The sequence below is a fragment of the Dicentrarchus labrax genome, unplaced genomic scaffold, assembly GCF_905237075.1.
Source record: "Dicentrarchus labrax unplaced genomic scaffold, dlabrax2021, whole genome shotgun sequence".
NCBI classification, from domain to species: Eukaryota; Metazoa; Chordata; class Actinopteri; family Moronidae; genus Dicentrarchus; species Dicentrarchus labrax.
Window position 1 is genome coordinate 4,055,968 of NW_026136705.1, and position 19,219 is coordinate 4,075,186.

Here is a 19,219-nt window from a genome sequence, read left to right on the forward strand (position 1 = left end):
TTGCATTTAAAACATAAAAGCAAATATCCAAAACACCCAATAAAAATCAAAAAGAACAGAGACATAGGAACACAGGGTGTGGTTGTAACACTTTTTGCTTCAGTACCTCTAACTCACTGAATTCAGCTACCTGCTCTCTGCTTATCGACTGTGTGCACACATTGAACCTCTGACCTTTGCTATCATTTGGCGCCAAACAAAATAATAAAATAAATTTAAATTGGGATTCTATTTTAATTGTAAATGAAGCGGTAGTTCAAATTGATATGAAACAACTAGAAACATTTGTTTAAAAATAATAATCCTGCATGCCAGATCATATTATATTTATGAAATAATGCCATTGGCCCCAGGCTGGCTGTTTGAGTCCCCTGTTCTACAGGGTTAGTACCAAGTCTTTGAGGTGTTTTATTTTCACTGGTCTTGTTAATCAAATAATCTTAGAGTAATAACATTTTCTATAATCCCTTTCTGTCATAACCTAGGTCTAGGGATTGTTGAGTTAAACAAAAGAAACTGACTGATCAGGCACTGTGATCTTGTGAGGTGGATGAGGAAGAGTATTTAAAGGAGTCTTGATGCCCCACATCCGGTATACCACAGAGCCCCAAGGATACTAAAAGACTGTACCCAGCCCAGCAACAGTCTGTTCATCCTGCTGCCATCTGGAAAGAGGACTTAGCTTGGTCATTCAGGCTGTGAGACTGCTAAATTAATTCTCAACACTTTATTTATTTTTATGACTTAAAATTCACTTATAAATCTATTTGTTTTACAAGTAGCATGTAGAGAACTATATCTGAATTTAATTATACAACCTGACGTTGACAATAAAATAACCTTGAAAGCTTAAAGTACAACAAACATGGATCAGATATCTATTGCCAAACAATGAAAACCACAACTACATTCATGGGATCTCAAAGGACATCAGTATTACTGTACCAACACAAGAATGACAAACACAGAGAGGACACAACACTATTTCTCATTTAGATGCCACTTTATTAGATAAGATATTCCTTTATTTGTCCCACAATGGGGAAATTCCCAATTCTGATTATATGTTCACATTTACTACTTATACTACTTTATTTAGTAAATATTACTGTGAAATCACATGAAATAGTCAAACGTAAGTTTAGAGCACTGAACTGTGTTCCACAGTTATGCAGCTTGCTCATTATACAACCCTGCATTGAAAATGAAAAAAAAGTAACCTTGAATCCTTAACTGATATTGTTTGCTTGTAGCAAACACAGATCAGATATCTATTACTAAACACGGAAAACTCCTCCTAAATTTATGGGAACTCAGGGGACATCAGTTTTACTGAACCAACACAAGAATGACAAACACAGAGGGGATGCAGCAGTATTTTTCATCTACATTCCAGTTTATTCTGATTACATGTTCACATGTACAGTAAATATTGCTGTGAAAAAACACTTAATTTGGTGAACTGATTTTTTAGACTTGTGGAAGAGATTATGCAAAGAAACTGTCCAATCATAATATCCAAATTGACTCAAACCAAACCAAGGGATTTACCAGAGCATCGAAGCTAGAACAGTCTATTGCTTTGGTGGAACAACAGAGTCGTAGCAGTGTCCTATTGATCCTCAGGAGTGGTCCTCTGTTGCTTCCATCCAAATTCCATAACCAGTTTTGGTAAAGGTAGGCCTTGTCATCATTGCTGGATGGAGCTGGAGCAGTGTCTGGCCATACAGTAATGTGTGTACAAGTAGTAGAGCAGTGCTGTAAATACGCAAGCTTGCAGAGCAAGTTGAGGTCTTGAGAATTCTGGGGGGTTGGAGGTGTGACTGCATATTCTGACCACGTGGGTTCTGGTAGTTAGGAAATCCAGAATCCAAGTGCAAAAGAATGTGTTTAGTCAAATCAGTTAGTTAGTCATCCAGTCTGGTGGGAATGATGAATGTATTATGATAAGCTGAACTGAAGTCTATAAGCATCAGTTTCATAAAGTCCCCCCTTGAGGTCTGTGCAGGACTGTTTTTTTCAATCTCACTCCTTGTACTGCTGTGTTTCTGTGTGTATGTGTGTGTGTGTCCACTCCCTCCACAAACATTCTGACTATTTACGCCCTCATGACTTGCCTTACATTTCTTTTGTTTTGTAAAAACCCACTTTAATTCACTTTTCAACTTCTTTTCTCTACAAATCGTAATTGTAGTTTTATTTTCTTGGAGTTCCAGTGACTTAGATAACCTACACCAAAGAACAATGAAGCTGTTCTGCCAGCTTATGGTCTTCCAACATTTCATAAAGACATGTGTTCTTTTATTTTGTTAACTTTAATCCATTTAAATGGTGAACTATGTTTTTTATTATGTTAATAAACTTCCTTCTTCCGTGTGTGCAATTCTTGATAGTACTTCTGTTGTTGAAGGAACTGGAAGAGTGGGAGATTATTTTTGGGGAAATTGAGACCTGAACCATTTTTGCTTCATGAGACTCAGCATACTCGGTCACTAAACAAATACAGAAAGATGTTATGTTCATTTGTGTTTGCATTTTGTGTGTTCATTGAGTGCAGAACGTTTCTTTAGTCACTATGTTCATTTTGCACTTACTGACTCACTCAAATAGATACTTCCCTTGCATTTCTCTAATAAAAATCTGCTTTAATGCACTTTTCAACTTCATTTGTTGACTATCTATAAATCTTGTGCAAAAATTGTAATTTTCTTTTCTTGGAGTTCCAGTGACTTAGATAACCTGTACCAAAGAATAATGAAGCTGTTCTGCCAGCTTATGGTCTTCCAACATTTCATGAAGACGTGTTCTTTTATTTTGTTAAATTTAATCAATTTAAAAGGTTAACTATGTTTTTATTATGGTAATACACTTCCTTCTTCCGTGTGTGCAATTCTTGATAGTACTTCTGTTGCTGAAGGAACTGGAAGAGTGGGAAATTCTTTTTCGGAAATTGATACCTAATCCATTTTTGCTTCACGAGACTCAACATACTCTGTTACTAAACAAATACAGAAAGATATTATGTTCATTTGTGTTTGCATTTTGTGTTTTCATTGTCTTTGTTTGTATCCTCAGTTCCTGGTTCTGGGATGGCAGGATGGCAGAGTGGCATAAGCAACTGCTTAAAAGAGACAGACTTTCTCCTGTTCAATACCTCAGACTGTCACTGAGAAGGAAGAAGAGAAGATAATTCTGCAACAGGTTTGTGACTAACACTTATTATTTTCAGTCCTTTCTTTAATGTCATAGTTTCTCCTAATACAAGTCTGATTAATATATGTTTCTTTTTATTGAATGTCATCATCTTTGACATCTGCAGCAACTCCAACTCACCATGAAGATGCTAGCTGTGTCTGTACTTGTTGTTGCCATGATGGCTCTGACTAGGGGTGCTCGTGAGTATTTAGGCAGTGTTTATGTATGAGTACTGTGAATATTGTGTTTAAGAAAGAAAATACAGAGATAGAGAGTTTGCACACACACGAGCAACAAAAGTCACTTCTTGTTGGTTCGAACTGTCCAGCTCTTCCAGACTCAGAGGCCTCTGCTGCGACAGAAGGAACAATTCAAGAAAGTAAGTCTATTGTTCTTCAGATGTTATTATGATAAAATGTCTGCACACTGAGGAAAGAATAGGAAATTACTATATGGTGTCACTGGTATGTGAGACTGATCTTCAGAAGAAGGAGGAAAATCTTTTCCCGATAAGGCCTAAATGGATGCATTTTTCTTTAGTTTTTACTTAAAGTACATCACATTTGTTATGAACATTGTACTTTGTTATGTGCTTTTTAATAATGAAAAACTGTCACTCACTGTTGTGTTAAACTGTTCATCTCTTCCAGACTCAGAGGCTGCTCCTGCAACAGAAGCAACAATTGAAGAAAGTAAGTGCATTTTTCTTCAGATTTGTATTATTATAAAATATACACACTGAGGAAAGAACGGGAAAACACTTGATGGTGTCACTTGCTGGTGTGTGAAACTAATCTTCAGAAGGAGGAAAAATCTTTGTCCAGATTAGGCCTAAATGGATGCATTTTTAATTTTATTTTGCCATGATGGCTTTGACGAGGGGTGCTTGTGAGTTTTTAGGCAGTGTTTATGTATGAGTACAGTCAATATTGTGTTTAAGAAAGAAAATACAGAGATAGAGTTTTTGCACACACAAAAAGGAACAAATGTCACTTCTTGTTGTGTCAAACTGTCCAGCTCTTTCAGACTCAGAGACCGCTCCTACGACAGAACCAATAAAAGAACAAAGTAAGTGCAATTTTCTTTAGATTTGTATGATGATAAAATTGAACTGGTGTGTGAAACTGATCTTTAGAAGAAGGAGGAAAGCCTCTGTCTGAATTAGGACTAAATGGGTGAATTTTTCTTCAGATTTTTATTAACGTGCATCACATTTGTGATAAACATTGTACTTTGTTATGTGCTTTTACATAACATACAGAACCGGTCACTCACTGTTTTGTCCAATTGTCCAGCTTATTGGAAAGAAGAGGACGAACCTGGGAGCGGATCAGGAGGTGAGTGCAACGACACATTAGTATTATGAGAAAGAAAGACCTGCTGTTAACCTGCTGCTACGAACTAACACAGAGCACAAGCAGCCTGTGAACCAGCTTGTTTGTCTTGCTCGCAACGATCTTTAACTTATTCAACCATAGTGACACTGCAGTCGTTACAAACTCATGCAGCCTTCCAAGAATATGGTGATATACAGTTGCTCAAGTCCGCCATCTATCTCCCTTCAGGTTTTTACTAAAGATCATTACCCTTTGTTAAGTTGTCTACTTGTTTGACACATGAATATCATCTACAGAAAGAGAAAAACCCTGTTAATTTGTCTAGATACTAAATAATCTGACAGCCAAAGTCAATAACTGCTACTGTATGTCAAACGGTTCAACTCTTCCAGATTCAGGGAGTGGATATGGGACAGATGCACCTACAAATGGTCAGTAGATGTGTTTTTTTCAGAATATCACTAGATTAGATTAGATTCAACTTCATTGTCATTGCACAAAGTACAAGTACTAAGACAACGCAATGCAGTTACCATTAACATTACCCTCACTTTTTTATTTGCCTTCAGGAAACCATCATGGTCCCAGTAATCCACGTACATGTCATGACTTCTGTATTCGCATTTTACTTACATTCGAAACTTGGGAAGAGGTGGAGGTAATCCTGATGATTTGAGTGCAGAACGTTTGTTTAGTCATTATGTTTATTTTGCTTGTATTGACTCACACTCTTTGTATCTATAATTTACATTGTCTCCTGACTCCTGACAGTCACTCTGTCTGTCTGTCTATCTATCCCCACTGTAGAAATGCTGTGAGGCCTTTCAGCCATATCCAGCCTCTGTGCAGGGTAGGGCTGTGGTACCGAGTGGCTCCAATGAGATAAGAACAACTCATGGATACGAACAAAAGTAAGACAAAATGTGTTTGTTTGTTGTTTGTTCTTGCATGAGGCCCATTAATGTCTCATTACTGTGTCAGGCTTTGGTTTGTGTCATGCTAAGTCCTCTATCTTTGGTTCTCACAGGTAAAACATACTGGGATTCATTAGACAGTTACGGATATGTTTGTACCATGACATCCTGCTGATTCCTGGACAAACACAGAGGCATGCGTCTTTATTTGTTTGTGTCTACTGTGTGTATATGCAATCATCTGTCTTTGTGTCATCTGTCTCATACGTAACCTGAAGGCTCTATATCTCACATCAAATCTTAATTTCTTTGCTATCGCTGTAATGCTACTTAAGGAAAGAAGAGACAAGTTACATAAACAGGAGCTGCTTCTTAAGCTTTGTGCTGTTGATAGCAGATTGAATGGTTATGAAAAGAATGGCTTTTGCACAAATTTATTCTGCAGTCTTTTTTCCATCATGCATAATTAATAATTAAAAAGGCTCAAGCATTGAAACACACTTGTTTGTGAGTTTTTGTACCAGATATATCCTGTATCGCAAAGAGCTCCATAGCAACATTTCTGTAAATAATAGTGAACGCTACAATTCTTGGGAATACCTTGTGGTAATCTTGAAAGAATTTAAGTACACAATTTGCAATATGTTTTCAAACTCTGACTTTGTTGTTACACAGATTTCAGTTCAATATTTTCAGAATAGAAAGAAAAGGAAATATGAATGATACTATAGATCACCCAATCTTGTAATGAACCAGTCCTGGACCAGAGCAGTGCAGTCGAAACTACAGTAACATTATCCCAGATGGTCTCCTTCTTTATTCTTCTTTCTCCTCAAAACCAATACAACAAACCTCTTTTGGGGGGTTTTGTATTAAATCCTAAAACATAAGAATGTAAAATGGTGTACATGCTGTGTGCTTTGCTATTTTTCCTTGAAACTGATTCTCGATCCTTTTATTTGCACCTTTTACAGTATAGAAAGTTCCCAAACTCTAGCTAGATAAATAGATTATAAAAGCATAGAAATGGAACAAACAGTTATCAATAAGTTAGAGTGAGAAGTGAATGAATTTTGAATGTGTGTTTCCACTAATGATTCTGACCTCTGCATTACAGATTTCCAACAAACCTTTACAGACACATTTTGTGTGTCTTCACGTAACTGGTAAACAATAAAACAAATAAACAGCACCCTCTGCTGTGCCAAGCCTGTGCAGTGAATCACTTCAATCGACATATTGGATTCAAAACATAATTGGAAGCATAAAAGCAGAAATACAAAACAAGAGAACAGAGACAAATAGGGGGACAGGGTGAGGTTGTAACACTTTTTGTATCAAACTTTTCAGCTCTTCCAAAAGCAGAGGGTGATCCTGAGTCAGAATCAAAATTCTAAGAAAGTTGTAAGTGGATGTTTCTTCACATTTGTAAGATGATGAAAAATGCATGTCTGCACACTCAGAGAACAGATACAACAAACATTTTCAACCAAGGAAAAAAGAGATTCAAAAAAGTGGATGATTTTAATTGTGTATATGAAAAAGTAGAAACCCATATAGGATCAATTAAATTATATATGTTATTAGGTGTGCTGCTTTACTGTGTAATGACTGAAAAGCAGATTCTATATTTGCGTTCTGTTAATAGTCCTGGAATTTGAAAACAAGATGACCTAATGCAGTAGCCATAAAAATTGAAGAAACAGTTATAAATAAAGTGTCCAATATTAATAGTGTCCGTATAATGTAAATAAAATCTGGGCATTTTGTGTAAAACTGATAAATACAGCTGCTTGGTAGAGATCATATCAGTGGTCTCTGCACCGTGTATGACATAGAGTCCAAGACAACTCAGATTGGTAATTTAATGAATATGCTATATGATGCACAGCTTCAGTGTACACAGCGGTTCATTTAGGGGTGTTTTATCTGAAAACTATCAAATACATAATTTCAAAGTAACTTTATTTATTGGTTAATTTGCTAAAATACTCCCTGAAACACATTCATCTTTCCTGTAAGACCAGTGAAGAGTTGAGAAATATTTCTGTTTACATTTCTAAAGGATTTCAAAGGTTAATTGATTGCCAGTAAATGTCCTCACTGCACGTCCACTTAAACAGTAAACAGATAATTTGCAACAAGATAACAAAGTTAACCGTCAAATGTGATGTTAAAAATTAACAGAGTCTCTATAAACAACATAAAAGCAGCCAGGGGATCATATCAGTCAGAGTTTAGGTGACTGAACAACGCTGAATCAACTTGGAAGATGAATTTTACCATTGTATTGTCTATGCTGCTATACTGCAGCCTGATTTTGGCCCAGGATGATGTTAATTTTCCTGAACCAGAAAGAACTATTGAAACACAGTCATGCTTTCCAGACATGTGTGAATTCCTGAAAGAGTTTGGTGCCATAAAAGAAAAACAGAGAGTTATGGAAACCAGGCTGAAGGAAAGTGAAAACCAGATTCTTGAACTGAAGAGCAAAGGTCAAGTGAAACTTTTTAAGACTTCAGTGGAGAATTATTTTGCGTATCAGAATAAATACAATATAACAGTTTGGAAGTACATATACAAAATAATGTGATCACAATGTTTTGCTTTACACAGAAAAGACCGTGGTAGTGTTCAGTGCAGCAGCAGGTGGGAGTGGACACATTGGACCCTTTAATACAGATACAACTGTAGTCTACAAAGTAGTTAAAACAAACATTGGCAATGCCTACAGTCAATTCACTGGTAAGTGGAAACTTTTTCTATAATTTCTTAATTTACAAATAAATATGTAACTCAGCAATTACTTTCTTGACTCTGATTGGTTGGTGTTGGTTGTAAATGGCATTAGGAGTGCTGGAACAAGCCAGAGGAAGCAGATTGTTTTCACAGATTTTCTGTCTCATGTACTGCTGTCAGGATGAAGTGAAAATTACAGGAAATGTGACAAAAAAAGAAGCAAAGACAGAAAATTATTTTTAATAACTTCCACTGGGTCCTTCTCCGTTCCACTATAATCTAAATACAGAATAAATTTTACCCATGCTATCAGAATGGCTTTAAGTCTGATAGTGTTGGTCAGTATATGTCAATACACCATCGAGATAACCAGGAGATGAATTGCTATGAGGATAGGACATTTAACACAGACGCTACGGGACGCAGAGGATGGATCTGGTTGTCATCATCCTCTGATTTTTCCTCTGGAGTAAATAAGGTACAGAGATTCCCCGAGGATGAACTGTAATAATGTTGATCCCTTAACTTTTCACCTAGGGTCATCATCATTTGGTCTTTAGTTTATGACTAAATACTAGTAAAAATAATGACATTTCTTTATTTGATTGAAATTGTGAATTTTGTCTGAGAAAAGGGGCCTGAGCCTTGATTATATGATAAGAAAGATGTGATTATTGCATTATGTAAATAGAGAGAGCACTTTCAGTGTTTTCCACCAAGGTCTGAAAATACTCCCCAAAAGGATTCAAGGACTTCCATAAAGCTGTGACAGATGTTGGAATAAAATGCTGTTTCCACAGGTATCTTCACTGCACCTGTTCCAGGCATTTACTACTTCACCTTCTTTTATAATGCTGGAGCATCACAGGAAGTTTTACTAATCCTCATGAAGAACAACCAGGATGTTGTGTCGACCGGTGATCGGAAAACAACACAAGATGATGCTGATAACGGTGGCAATGCAGCGTTCTTACAGCTGCAGCAAGGGGACCAGGTGTAGTTAGGAAATAAAATCTTTTTTTTCCTTTGTGTTTCTGGTCAGTCAGGTTTGAACAGTGAATTAAAGATATGATTTATTTGTCATCACAGTTTTAAAATGCCTTTAACCGAAGAGAATTCAAAATGCTATGTTCACTTTTAATTGATTCCTGTTTATTACAGCTGCTTTAAATGATTGCATTGCAATTTTCTAACAAACCTTAAAGGACACAATAAACAGCACCCTCTTCACTTCAGTTAATACATTGCATTTAAAACATAAAAGCAAATATCCAAAACACCCAATAAAAAGAACAGAGACACAGGATGTGGTTGTAACACTTTTTGCTTCAGTACCTCTAACTCACTGAATTCAGCTAGCTGCTCTCTGCTTATCGACTGTGTGCACACATTGAACCTCTGACCTTTGCTATCATTTGGCGCCAAACAAAATCATAAAAAAAAAACTTGAATTGGGATTCTATTTTAATTGTAAATGAAGGTGTAGTTTAAATTGATATGAAACAACTAGAAACACTTATTTAAAGATAATACTCTTGCATGCCAGATTATATTATATTTCTGAAATCATGTCATGTGCCAGAGAGAGGGGGATGGAGGGCTGGAAATGGACCCCGGGCTGGCTGTTTGAGTCCCCTGATCTACAGGGTTAGTACCAAGTCTTTGAGGTACTTTATTTTTACTGGTCTTGTTAATAAAATAATCATAGATTAATAACATATTCTTTCCTTTCTGTTGTAACCTAGGTATAGGAATTGTTGAGTTAAGTGTGGATCCTGGGGAGAGAGGCAGGGAATGCGAGGGTGGTGGCTAGAGACAAGGTAAACAGAACTGCAGGCAGAGGAGAGCAGGGTTAGAGGAATATAAAAATAACAAGTAAGCAATGTTTCACAAAAGAAACTGACTGATCAGGCACCGTGATCTTGTGAGGTGGATGAGGAAGAGTATTTAAAGGAGTCTTGATGCCCCACATCTGGTATACAACAGAGCCCCAAGGATACTAAAAGACTGTCCCCAGCCCAGCAACAGTCTGTTCATCCTGCTGCCATCTGGGAAGAGGACTTAGCTTGGTCACTCAGGCTGTGAGACTGCTAAATTCATCCTCAACACTTTATTTTATTTTATGACTTATTAATACATTTTTATCTGTTTTACAATTAGCATGTATAGAACTCTATCTGAATTTCATTATATAACCTGATGTTGAAAATCAAATAACCAAGAAAGTTCAAAGTACAACAAACACATCAGATATCTATTGCCAAACAATGAAAACCACACCTACATTCATGGGATCTCAAGGGACATCAGTATTACTGTACCAACACAAGAATGACAAACACAGAGAGGACGCAGGAGTATTTCTCATCTACATTCCACTTTATTCTGATTATATGTTCACATTTACAGTAAATATTACTGTGAAATCACATAAAATAGTACAACTTAGGTTTAGAGCACTGAACTGTGTTCCACAGTTATGCAGCTTGCTCATTATACAACTCTGCATTGAAAGTGAAAAAAAAAAATAACCTTGAATCCTTAACTGATATTGTTTGCTTATAGCAAACACAGATCAGATATCTATTACTAAACACAGAAAACTCCTCCTAAATTCATGGGAACTCAGGGGACATCAGTCTTACTGAACCAACACAAGAATGACAAACACAGATAAAATGCAACAGTATTTCTCATCTACATTGCAGTTTAGTTTGATTATATGTTTAAATTTACAGTAAATATTGCTGTGAAAAAACACTTAATTTGTACAGTTATAGCATGTATGACAGGCATTAGACAATTCATCCTCTGTCTTATTTTTTAGACTTGTGGAAGAAATTAAGCAAAGAAACTGTCCAATCAAAGTGACTCAAACCAAACCAAGGGGTTTGCCAGAGCACAGAAACTGGAATAGTCTATTGCTGGGGTGGTACAACAGAATCAGCAGTGTCCTATTGATCCCCAGGATCTGATGATAATTGCTCTGTTGCTTCCATCCAAAATCCAGTATCAGTTTTGGTAATTGTAGACCTTGTCATCATTGCTGGATGGAGCTGGAGCAGTGTCTGGCCATAGACGTGTGTAAGAGTAGTAGAGCAATGCTGTAAATACACAACCTTGCAGAGCAAGATGAGGCCTTGAGAATTCGGGCGTTGGACGTGTGACTGCATATTCTGGTAGTAAAAAAATCCAGTGCCAAGTGCAAAAGAAGGTGTTTAATCAAATCAGTTAGTTAGTGGGAATGATGAATGTGTTATTAAAAGCTGAACTGAAGTCTATAAGAATCAGTTTCATAAAGTCCCCCCTTGAGGTTTGTGCAGGACTTTTTCAATCTCACTCCTTATTGATTACTGCTGTGTGTCTGTGTGTGTGTCTGTGTGTCCACTCCCTCCACAAACATTCTGACTATTTACGCCGGCAGGACTTGCCTTACATTCATTTTGTTTTGTAAAAACCCACTTTAATTCACTTTTCAACTTCTTTTCTCTACAAATTGTAACTATTGTGACTATAAAATTGTAATTGTAGTTTTATTTCCTTGGAGTTCCAGTGACTTAGATAACCTGTACCAAGGAATAATGAAGCTGTTCTGGTGGCTTATGGTCTTCCAACATTTCATAAAGACGTGTTATTTTATTTTGTTAAATTCAATCAATTTAAATGGTTAACTATGTTCTCAGTTCACTAAACTTCAATTCTGAAATTTTGCAATTCTTGATAGCACTTCTGTTGCTGAATGAACTGGAAGAGTGGGAAATCATTCTTTGGATATTGATACCTGATCAGTTTTTGCTTCACGAGACTCAGCATACTCTGTCACTAAACAAATACAGAAAACAGCGTTATGTTTATTCATATTTGCATTTTATGAGTTCGTTGTCCATGGGTGTATCCTCAGTTCCTGGTTCTGGGATGGCAGGATTGCACAAGCAAATGTATATAAGAGACAGACTTTCTCCTGTTCAAAACCTCAGACACTGACAAAGAAGAGAATTCTGCAACAGGTTTGTGACTAACGTGTATTATTTTCTGTCCTTTATTTATTAAGTTGACTAACTGTCACTAACAGTCATAGTTTCTCCCAGTACAGGTCTGATTAATATATCTTTGTTTTTATTCAAAGTCATCATCTTTGACATCTGCAGCAACTCCAACTCACCATGAAGATGCTAGCTGTGTCTGTACTTGTTGTTGCCATGATGGCTCTGACTAGGGCTGCCCGTGAGTATTTAGGCAGTGTTTGTGTATGACTACTGTGAATATTGTGTTTAAGAAAGAAAATACAGAGATAGAGAGTTTTTGCACACACACAAGCAACAAATGTCACTTCTTGTTGTTTCAAACTGTCCAGCTCTTCCAGACTCAGAGGCCTCGGTTGCGACAGAAGGAACAATTCAAGAAAGTAAGTGCATTGTTCTTCAGATTTGTATCATAATAAAATATACACACTGGGGAAAGAACAGGAAAAAACTTGATGGTGTCACTTGCTGGTGTGTGAGACTGATCTTCAGAAGAAGGAGGAAAATCTTTGTCCAGATTAGGCCTAAATGGATGCATTCTTCTTCAGATTTGTATTAAAGCGCATCACATTTGTGATGAACATTTTACTTTGTTATGTGCTTTTCAATAAGCAAAAAACTCACTCACTGTTGTGTTAAAACGTCCATCTCTTCCAGACTCAGAGACTGCTCCTGTGACAGAAATACTGACTGAACAAAGTAAGAGCATTTTTCTTCAGATTTGTATTATGATAAAATACACACACTGAGGAAAGAACCGATTAACAAAAGTCACTTCCTCTCATGTTAAACTGCCTCTTCCAGGCTCAGAGACCGCTCCTGTAACAGAAGAAACAATTGAAGAAAGTAAGTGTCAATCTGTCAATCTTTCAGCTGAAGAAAGTAAGTGCATTTTTCTTCAGATTTTTATTAAAGTGCATCACATTTGTTATGAACATTGTACTCTGTAATGTGCAATTACATGTGCTAAAAAAAAGGTCACTCACTGTTGTGTCAAACTTTGCAGCTTATTTTACAGATGAGGATGAGGTGAGCGGATCAGGAGGTGAGTGCAAAGAAAGAGAAATGAAAGAAAGACCTGCTGTTAACCTGATTCTACAAACTAACAAAAACCACAAATAACCTGTGAACAGGCATGTCTTGAAGTTGGAAGTAGTAACTTATTAATTTATTAATTTTAATAATTCGTGTTGCAAAAATAAATTTGCTGCACATAGTTTACAATGTTTGCTGAAACCTGCAATATGTAAAACACATGGCTAAGCCTGAGACTGTCTCAGATCAAGAACAAGCTGGTGTGTGTGCAGAGAGAGACAGAGAGGGGTGTAGGTGTTTGCATGTGGGGAAAAGAGAAGGAAAAGGTGAGCAGAAAGTTTGTGAGTGAACCCTTAAATAAGGTAGAGAAATAGTAGAATTAAAATTTTTAACTTTAATTTAAAAATAACTTATAAGTAGGTATAGTGTCTTTTTATCTACAAGCACTGTGTGAATGTTGTTAATTTAAAAAAATGACACTGATGTGTCAATGTATCCATATCTTTCAGATGACATATCTGGGACAGAATCAACAGATGAAGAAAGTGAGTTGAATTTTCTTTTGATTTTTACTAAACAGCATTACACTTTGTTATGCCTGCTTGTATGACACATGGATATCATCTACAGAAAGAGAAAAACCCTATTCATTTGTCTAGATACTAAATAACCTGACAGCCAAAGTCAATAACTGATACTGTATGACTATTCCAGATGCAAAGAGTGGAAATGGAACAGCTGCACCTACAAATGGTCAGTAGATGTCTGTTGTTTTTTTCTTCCTGAGTATCACTACAGTTACCATTACCCTCACTTTTTTATTTGCCTTCAGGAAATCATCACGGTCCCAGTGATCCATTAACGTGCGAGGAATTCTGTCGTCACAACTTTCATACATTCAGCAGTTGGGAGATGGAGGTAATCCTGATGATCTGAGTGCAGAACGTTTCTTCAGTCACTATGTTTATTTTGCTTGTATTGACTAACACACATTGCATCCATAATTTGCATTGTCTCCTGACTCTATACTGTCTGTCTATCCCCACTGTAGATTTGCTGTGAGGCCTTGCGTCCATACCCAGCCTCTGTGCAGGGTATGTCCATCGAAGAGATTGGGGCTTTGGTATACAGTGGACAAGTGTGGATTGGAGACTTTGAAGCACAACAGGTAAATTGGACAAGGTCTGAGAGGTATTTAATTAAAATGACTCCACCTACTATATAAGGGCAGGCCTTGTGCAAATACAAGAATTGGAGAGATGCCACCACCAATAGATAGATAATTCCATCACTATAATTACTCATAAACATACAATCTAATTATCTAAACAAAACCTGTAATAGATATATTATATATTATATCTAATTATAATTTATGTGTGTTTTTTAATATTCCTCAGACTTAAAACTTAGGTTTCTTTGCACAAACAATGTGTGGACTGTGAAAACTAGATGTGTTGTTCTTATCCTGGTAGGAGGGCTCCTGACCACTCATAAAATGTTTTCTGACCAAAGAGAAAAGCAAAAATAAGAAAACATTGGTGAATCCCAGAAATCAACTGGTACTAACAAAATAAGAACAAATCATGGATTCAAACAAAAAAAAGAAGAGAACATTAATGTCTCATTACTGTGTCAGGTTTTGATTTTTGTTATGCTAAATCCTCTATCTTTGGTTCTCACAGGAAAAACATGCTGGGATTTATTAGATAGTTACGAACACGTCTGTACCATGACATCCTGCTGATTCCTGGACAAACACAGAGGCATGAAGGATGTGTCAAAAGCAAAGATGGTGGAGGATGTGTGTTTGTGTCTACTGTGTGTATATGCACTCATCTCGTCTCATACATAACCTGAAGGCTCTATATCTCACATCAAATCTGAATATCTTTGCTATTGCTGTAACGCTGCTTAAGGAAAGAAGAGACAAGTGACATGCTTCTTAGGCCTTGTGCTGTTGATAGCAGATTGAATGATTATGAAAAAAACTTAATCATTAAAAGGCTCAAGCATTGAAACCATCTTGTTTGTGAGTTTGTGTACCACCTATATCCTGTATCGCAAAGAGCTCCATAGCAACATTACTGTAAATAACAGTGAACGCCACAATTCTTGGGAGTACCGTGTGGTAATTTTTGTACAAGTAGAAGATTTGCAATATGTTTTCCAACTCTGATTGTGATGTTACAGTTTCCAGGTCAATATGTTCAGTATAGACTGACAGAAAATGAAATATTAATGATATTGTAGATCCCTCTCATGACCAGACCTGCCCTGCCATAAAGTGTATTAAACACCATTTGGTTTTGCTTCAAAGTGCCAAAAAATTAACAAATGTGCATTTACAGTTTTTTACAATTTTACAATTTTGAAAACTGGGTTCTTTTTTTCAAAATATAATCACAATTATCCAAACACCACACTCAATTTGCATAATTCCTAGATTGTTTGCAAAATGACACCTCAGTGAAAACATACACACATTTGTGAAAATGCTATTAGTTTTCATTTAACCAACACAGTCCTCAATGATCAGACACTATTGCAGCCAGTTTCACACTGCTGTGATAAATAAAAACACATTTGTAAAACAACTAATTTTAGGAAATAGCATGTGCTAGATTTTTGTCCAGACATGTTTATGTAAGGGATAATTTAGATGTCAAAAAAAAAAAAAAAATAGTGACAAACCCATAACATTCTTTATGATTAGTTTGAGATATAGGGAGAATGTACACAAATAGGCCTACTATAAACTTACCAAGCACTGCACAACACTGATGCTGCAGACTGAATATTTCAAGTATTTATTTCAATACTTACAGTATTTCTTACCATAATCAGTTACAGTAATCAACCAGCAGCACTAGTGGTGAAACTGTGACTCTTTGCTGTTGTTTTATTTTTATGCTAGCTTGATTCTTACTCTTGTATTACTTTTCCACTTTTGTATTACAATTGTTGCACAGCAATTTCCCTCGGGATAAATAAAGCTTCTTGAATCTTGAATCTTGAACCAAAGGAGGTCTTGGAGTGACGTTATTATAGAGACACAAAGTCTGCAGAGAGAGGATGTTAGGCTGGTTGGGTGGGTCAATAAAACATCAGACTTTGACATGAGAGTCAACTGTTTGCTTTCCATCCATCAGTCAATGTTGTTTTTTTTTTTTTATAGGTTTTGCCGATTACTTACAAACTGAAGTGAATGCCTAGACCAAACCATAAAGCATTAACTTATGTGCCAATCCCTTAAATACAGGCAACAAAACATATTTTCTGCTTGCACACAATTATGCAACTGTTAAGTGTTTAGTGAACCAGTCCCGGACCAGAGCTGTGCAGTGGAAACTACAGTAACAGTATCCCAGATGACAACAAACCTGGGCTGCTCTGGTCCGTCCTGGTCTCCTTCTTTGTCCTTGTCCTCATCTTCCTCCTGCACCTCTCTCTTTCCTCTCGCTCTCACTGCCTGTAGGTTTGCAAAATTCTCACAAAATATGTGAGCTTAACTCAGGTGTATTTGTGCTAAGGCCCAGATTGATTGGTGTTCAGTTAGTGTATAGACATGGTTTCAAAACTTAAGGTTTTGATGCTTTGGTCTAAGCATTCACTTTCAGTGTGTATATATTTTTTTTCTTTTTCACAGGGATCGCAAATAGTTTGTATGTCAACCCTGGTCCTATTAACATTTATTTCTCCTTACATGCCTGTCTCCATTTTGATAGAAAGAGGCAAGGAGAGAGTCTAAGGATATGAAATTAATTGTTACACAATGTTGCAGTAAATAGAGGGAGCACTTTCAGTGTGATGCACCCAGGTCCAAAAAAAAGTATCTTCACTGCACAGCCATTTACCACTTCACCTTCTTCATGCTGGAGGATCATTCCCAGTGATCCTTACCCTTATCAAGAACAATCCGGTTGGTTCAATCCTAATTGCATGACGGGGCTGATAACGGAGGCAGTTCCAAACCTCCAGCTGGATAAATACATTATAATAGAAATGGAAGAATTATCAATAAGAGAGAAGTGAATGCATTTTAAATGTGTGTTTCCAACGATAATTCTGACCCCTGCATTACAGATTTTCAACAAACTTTAAAGGTGCACTATGTGATCCTGCATGACGTCACTTCTGTTGTCGTTCAAAGTAAATACCAAACAAAACAGAGCAAGCTCGCCCCTCCCCCCATGTTTTTTTCGAATTGAGTCGTGCAGCTACTCTCAGATACTACTCTCTTTCTCTCCCCCTCTCCCAACCATCTTGTCGGTGATTGGCTGGAACTGGTTTGTTGTATTTTGGTGCACTGCCTGTGCCTCTAGTGTTTGTTTGACGTTTACGAGCCCTGTGTTGTCTCCCGAGACCGAGTTTTTCACAGTGTATTCAGGGGGCGGCAGCTAGCGGATCAAGGAGAGATGCCTACGATTTGAGACAAAAATCAAATCGCGCTGAAACCATGCAAGATCGCATAGTGCACCTTTAAGGTCACATAAAGGACACATTTTGTGTGTCTTGAGGCAACTGGTGGGGAATAAACAGCACCCTCTGCTGTGCCAAGCCAGTGCTGTGAATCACTTTAGTTTACATATTGGATTTAAAACATAAAAGGAAGCATAAAAGCAGAAATACAAAACACCCAATGAAAATTAAGAAGAACAGAGACATAGGGACACAGGGTGTGGTTGTAAGACTTTTTGCTCCAGTACCTATAACTTCAGCTACCTGCTCTCTGCTTATGAACTGTGTGCACACATTTTGTGCCATACAAAGTACCCTTTTAAAAGAAAATTGAATAGTGTTTGTATTTTATTTGTGTATGAAGGGGTAGTTTAATATGATATGAAACAACTAAAACAAAAAATAATAATCTTGCAGGCCAGTAACTGTAATGTAATTTCTTACTTTTAAAATGTAATCCTTACAGAACTTGTCTTTGAAAAGTAATAACACCAATATAACATAATTGTGTTACAACATGATCTGATGTAAAATAATGTCTTAATGCTTTACTAAGAAACATGTTCCAAAGTAAGGTGTTACCTATGAAATAGTTAGAGAGATGAACTCACCAAGAGCAATATGACTAAAAACTGATCTCTAACATTGTGCATCAGTTATCACCCATTTAACATTTAATTAATCATGGATATACTTTTAACCTGCAGGCGGAACCTGTAATTGATAGTGACACAAATAACTGCTTTGTCAAGTTCATCTATATTCATCTTGTTTACTGAGTATACATTTCCCTCTTCAGTGGCACAGCGTTCAATTTCCCATATCTGACTGATACACCTGAGTACCGACAGTTCAAGCACAGTCAACATAAGCTTTATCGTCTTCAGAAAGAGAAAGTTTGAAAAAAAATGGATGGTTGTTATATGAGTAGCATAAAGGATGGATTTTATTATACAACTCTGTATTGTAAATAAGAACAAAATAACCTTGAATACTTGACTGATATTGTTTGCTTGTATCAAACATGGATCAAATATCTATTATCAAACAATAAAAACCCCTAAATTCATGGAAACTCAGGGGATATCAGTATTACTGTACCAACACAAGAATTACAAACACAGAGAGGACACAGCAGTATTTCTAATCTACATATCCTGATGACATGTTCACATGTACAGTAAATATTGCTGTGAAATCACATAAAATAGTCCAACTTTGGTTCAGAACAATGAGCTGTTTTCCACTTTCATCTATAACACCTTGCTTCCCAATCAAAACTCACTGTGGCTCGCCAAACCAAGGGATTTCCGTGAGCACAGAAGCTGGAATAGTCTATTGCTGGGGGTGGTGGGGACCCATCATAATCAAAGGAGCTCTGGTTCTGCACTTCTGGTGTATAAATACTGTAGATTGGGGGTTGTAGAACCTATGGTATGCACAATCTTTTTTTATGACTTTTTAATCCATATTTTTATGAGTACTATAAAGGGAACTATATCTGAATTTCTTCGTA

At 36.7% G+C, this 19,219-nt stretch overlaps 3 protein-coding genes across 6 annotated transcripts in view; all 3 read left to right on the forward strand.

The window, feature by feature from the left end:
• LOC127363979 (cerebellin-1-like) overlaps positions 1-9,491 on the forward strand; it is a 41,035-nt gene extending 31,544 nt beyond the window's left edge. For both annotated transcript variants that reach the window (XM_051401005.1, XM_051401002.1), the window contains one exon: positions 9,232-9,491. In XM_051401005.1, the coding sequence (XP_051256965.1) occupies positions 9,232-9,237 (6 nt within the window). In that variant the 3' untranslated portion in view covers positions 9,238-9,491. The remainder of the gene's footprint in view (positions 1-9,231) is intronic.
• LOC127363980 (cerebellin-1) overlaps positions 1,065-19,219 on the forward strand; it is a 45,117-nt gene continuing 26,962 nt past the window's right edge. The window contains exons 1-12 of one of the 3 annotated variants that reach the window (XM_051401010.1): positions 1,065-1,998; positions 11,499-12,192; positions 12,312-12,409; positions 12,540-12,590; positions 12,865-12,906; positions 13,012-13,089; positions 13,214-13,252; positions 13,752-13,787; positions 13,957-13,995; positions 14,075-14,160; positions 14,294-14,410; positions 14,928-15,263. In XM_051401010.1, the coding sequence (XP_051256970.1) occupies positions 12,349-12,409; positions 12,540-12,590; positions 12,865-12,906; positions 13,012-13,089; positions 13,214-13,252; positions 13,752-13,787; positions 13,957-13,995; positions 14,075-14,160; positions 14,294-14,410; positions 14,928-14,951 (573 nt within the window). In that variant the 5' untranslated portion in view covers positions 1,065-1,998; positions 11,499-12,192; positions 12,312-12,348 and the 3' untranslated portion in view covers positions 14,952-15,263. Of the gene's footprint in view, positions 1,999-10,058; positions 12,193-12,311; positions 12,410-12,539; positions 12,591-12,864; positions 12,907-13,011; positions 13,090-13,213; positions 13,253-13,751; positions 13,788-13,956; positions 13,996-14,074; positions 14,161-14,293; positions 14,411-14,927; positions 15,264-19,219 lie in introns of those variants that run through there. The other 2 variants (XM_051401011.1, XM_051401012.1) reach the window with 2 other exon arrangements.
• On the forward strand, positions 7,665-9,268 carry LOC127363988 (cerebellin-1-like). The gene is made up of 3 exons (XM_051401021.1): positions 7,665-7,941; positions 8,063-8,191; positions 8,986-9,268. Exons 1-3 carry the CDS (start codon positions 7,719-7,721, stop codon positions 9,183-9,185), a joined length of 552 nt encoding a protein of 183 aa, XP_051256981.1. The 5' UTR covers positions 7,665-7,718; the 3' UTR covers positions 9,186-9,268.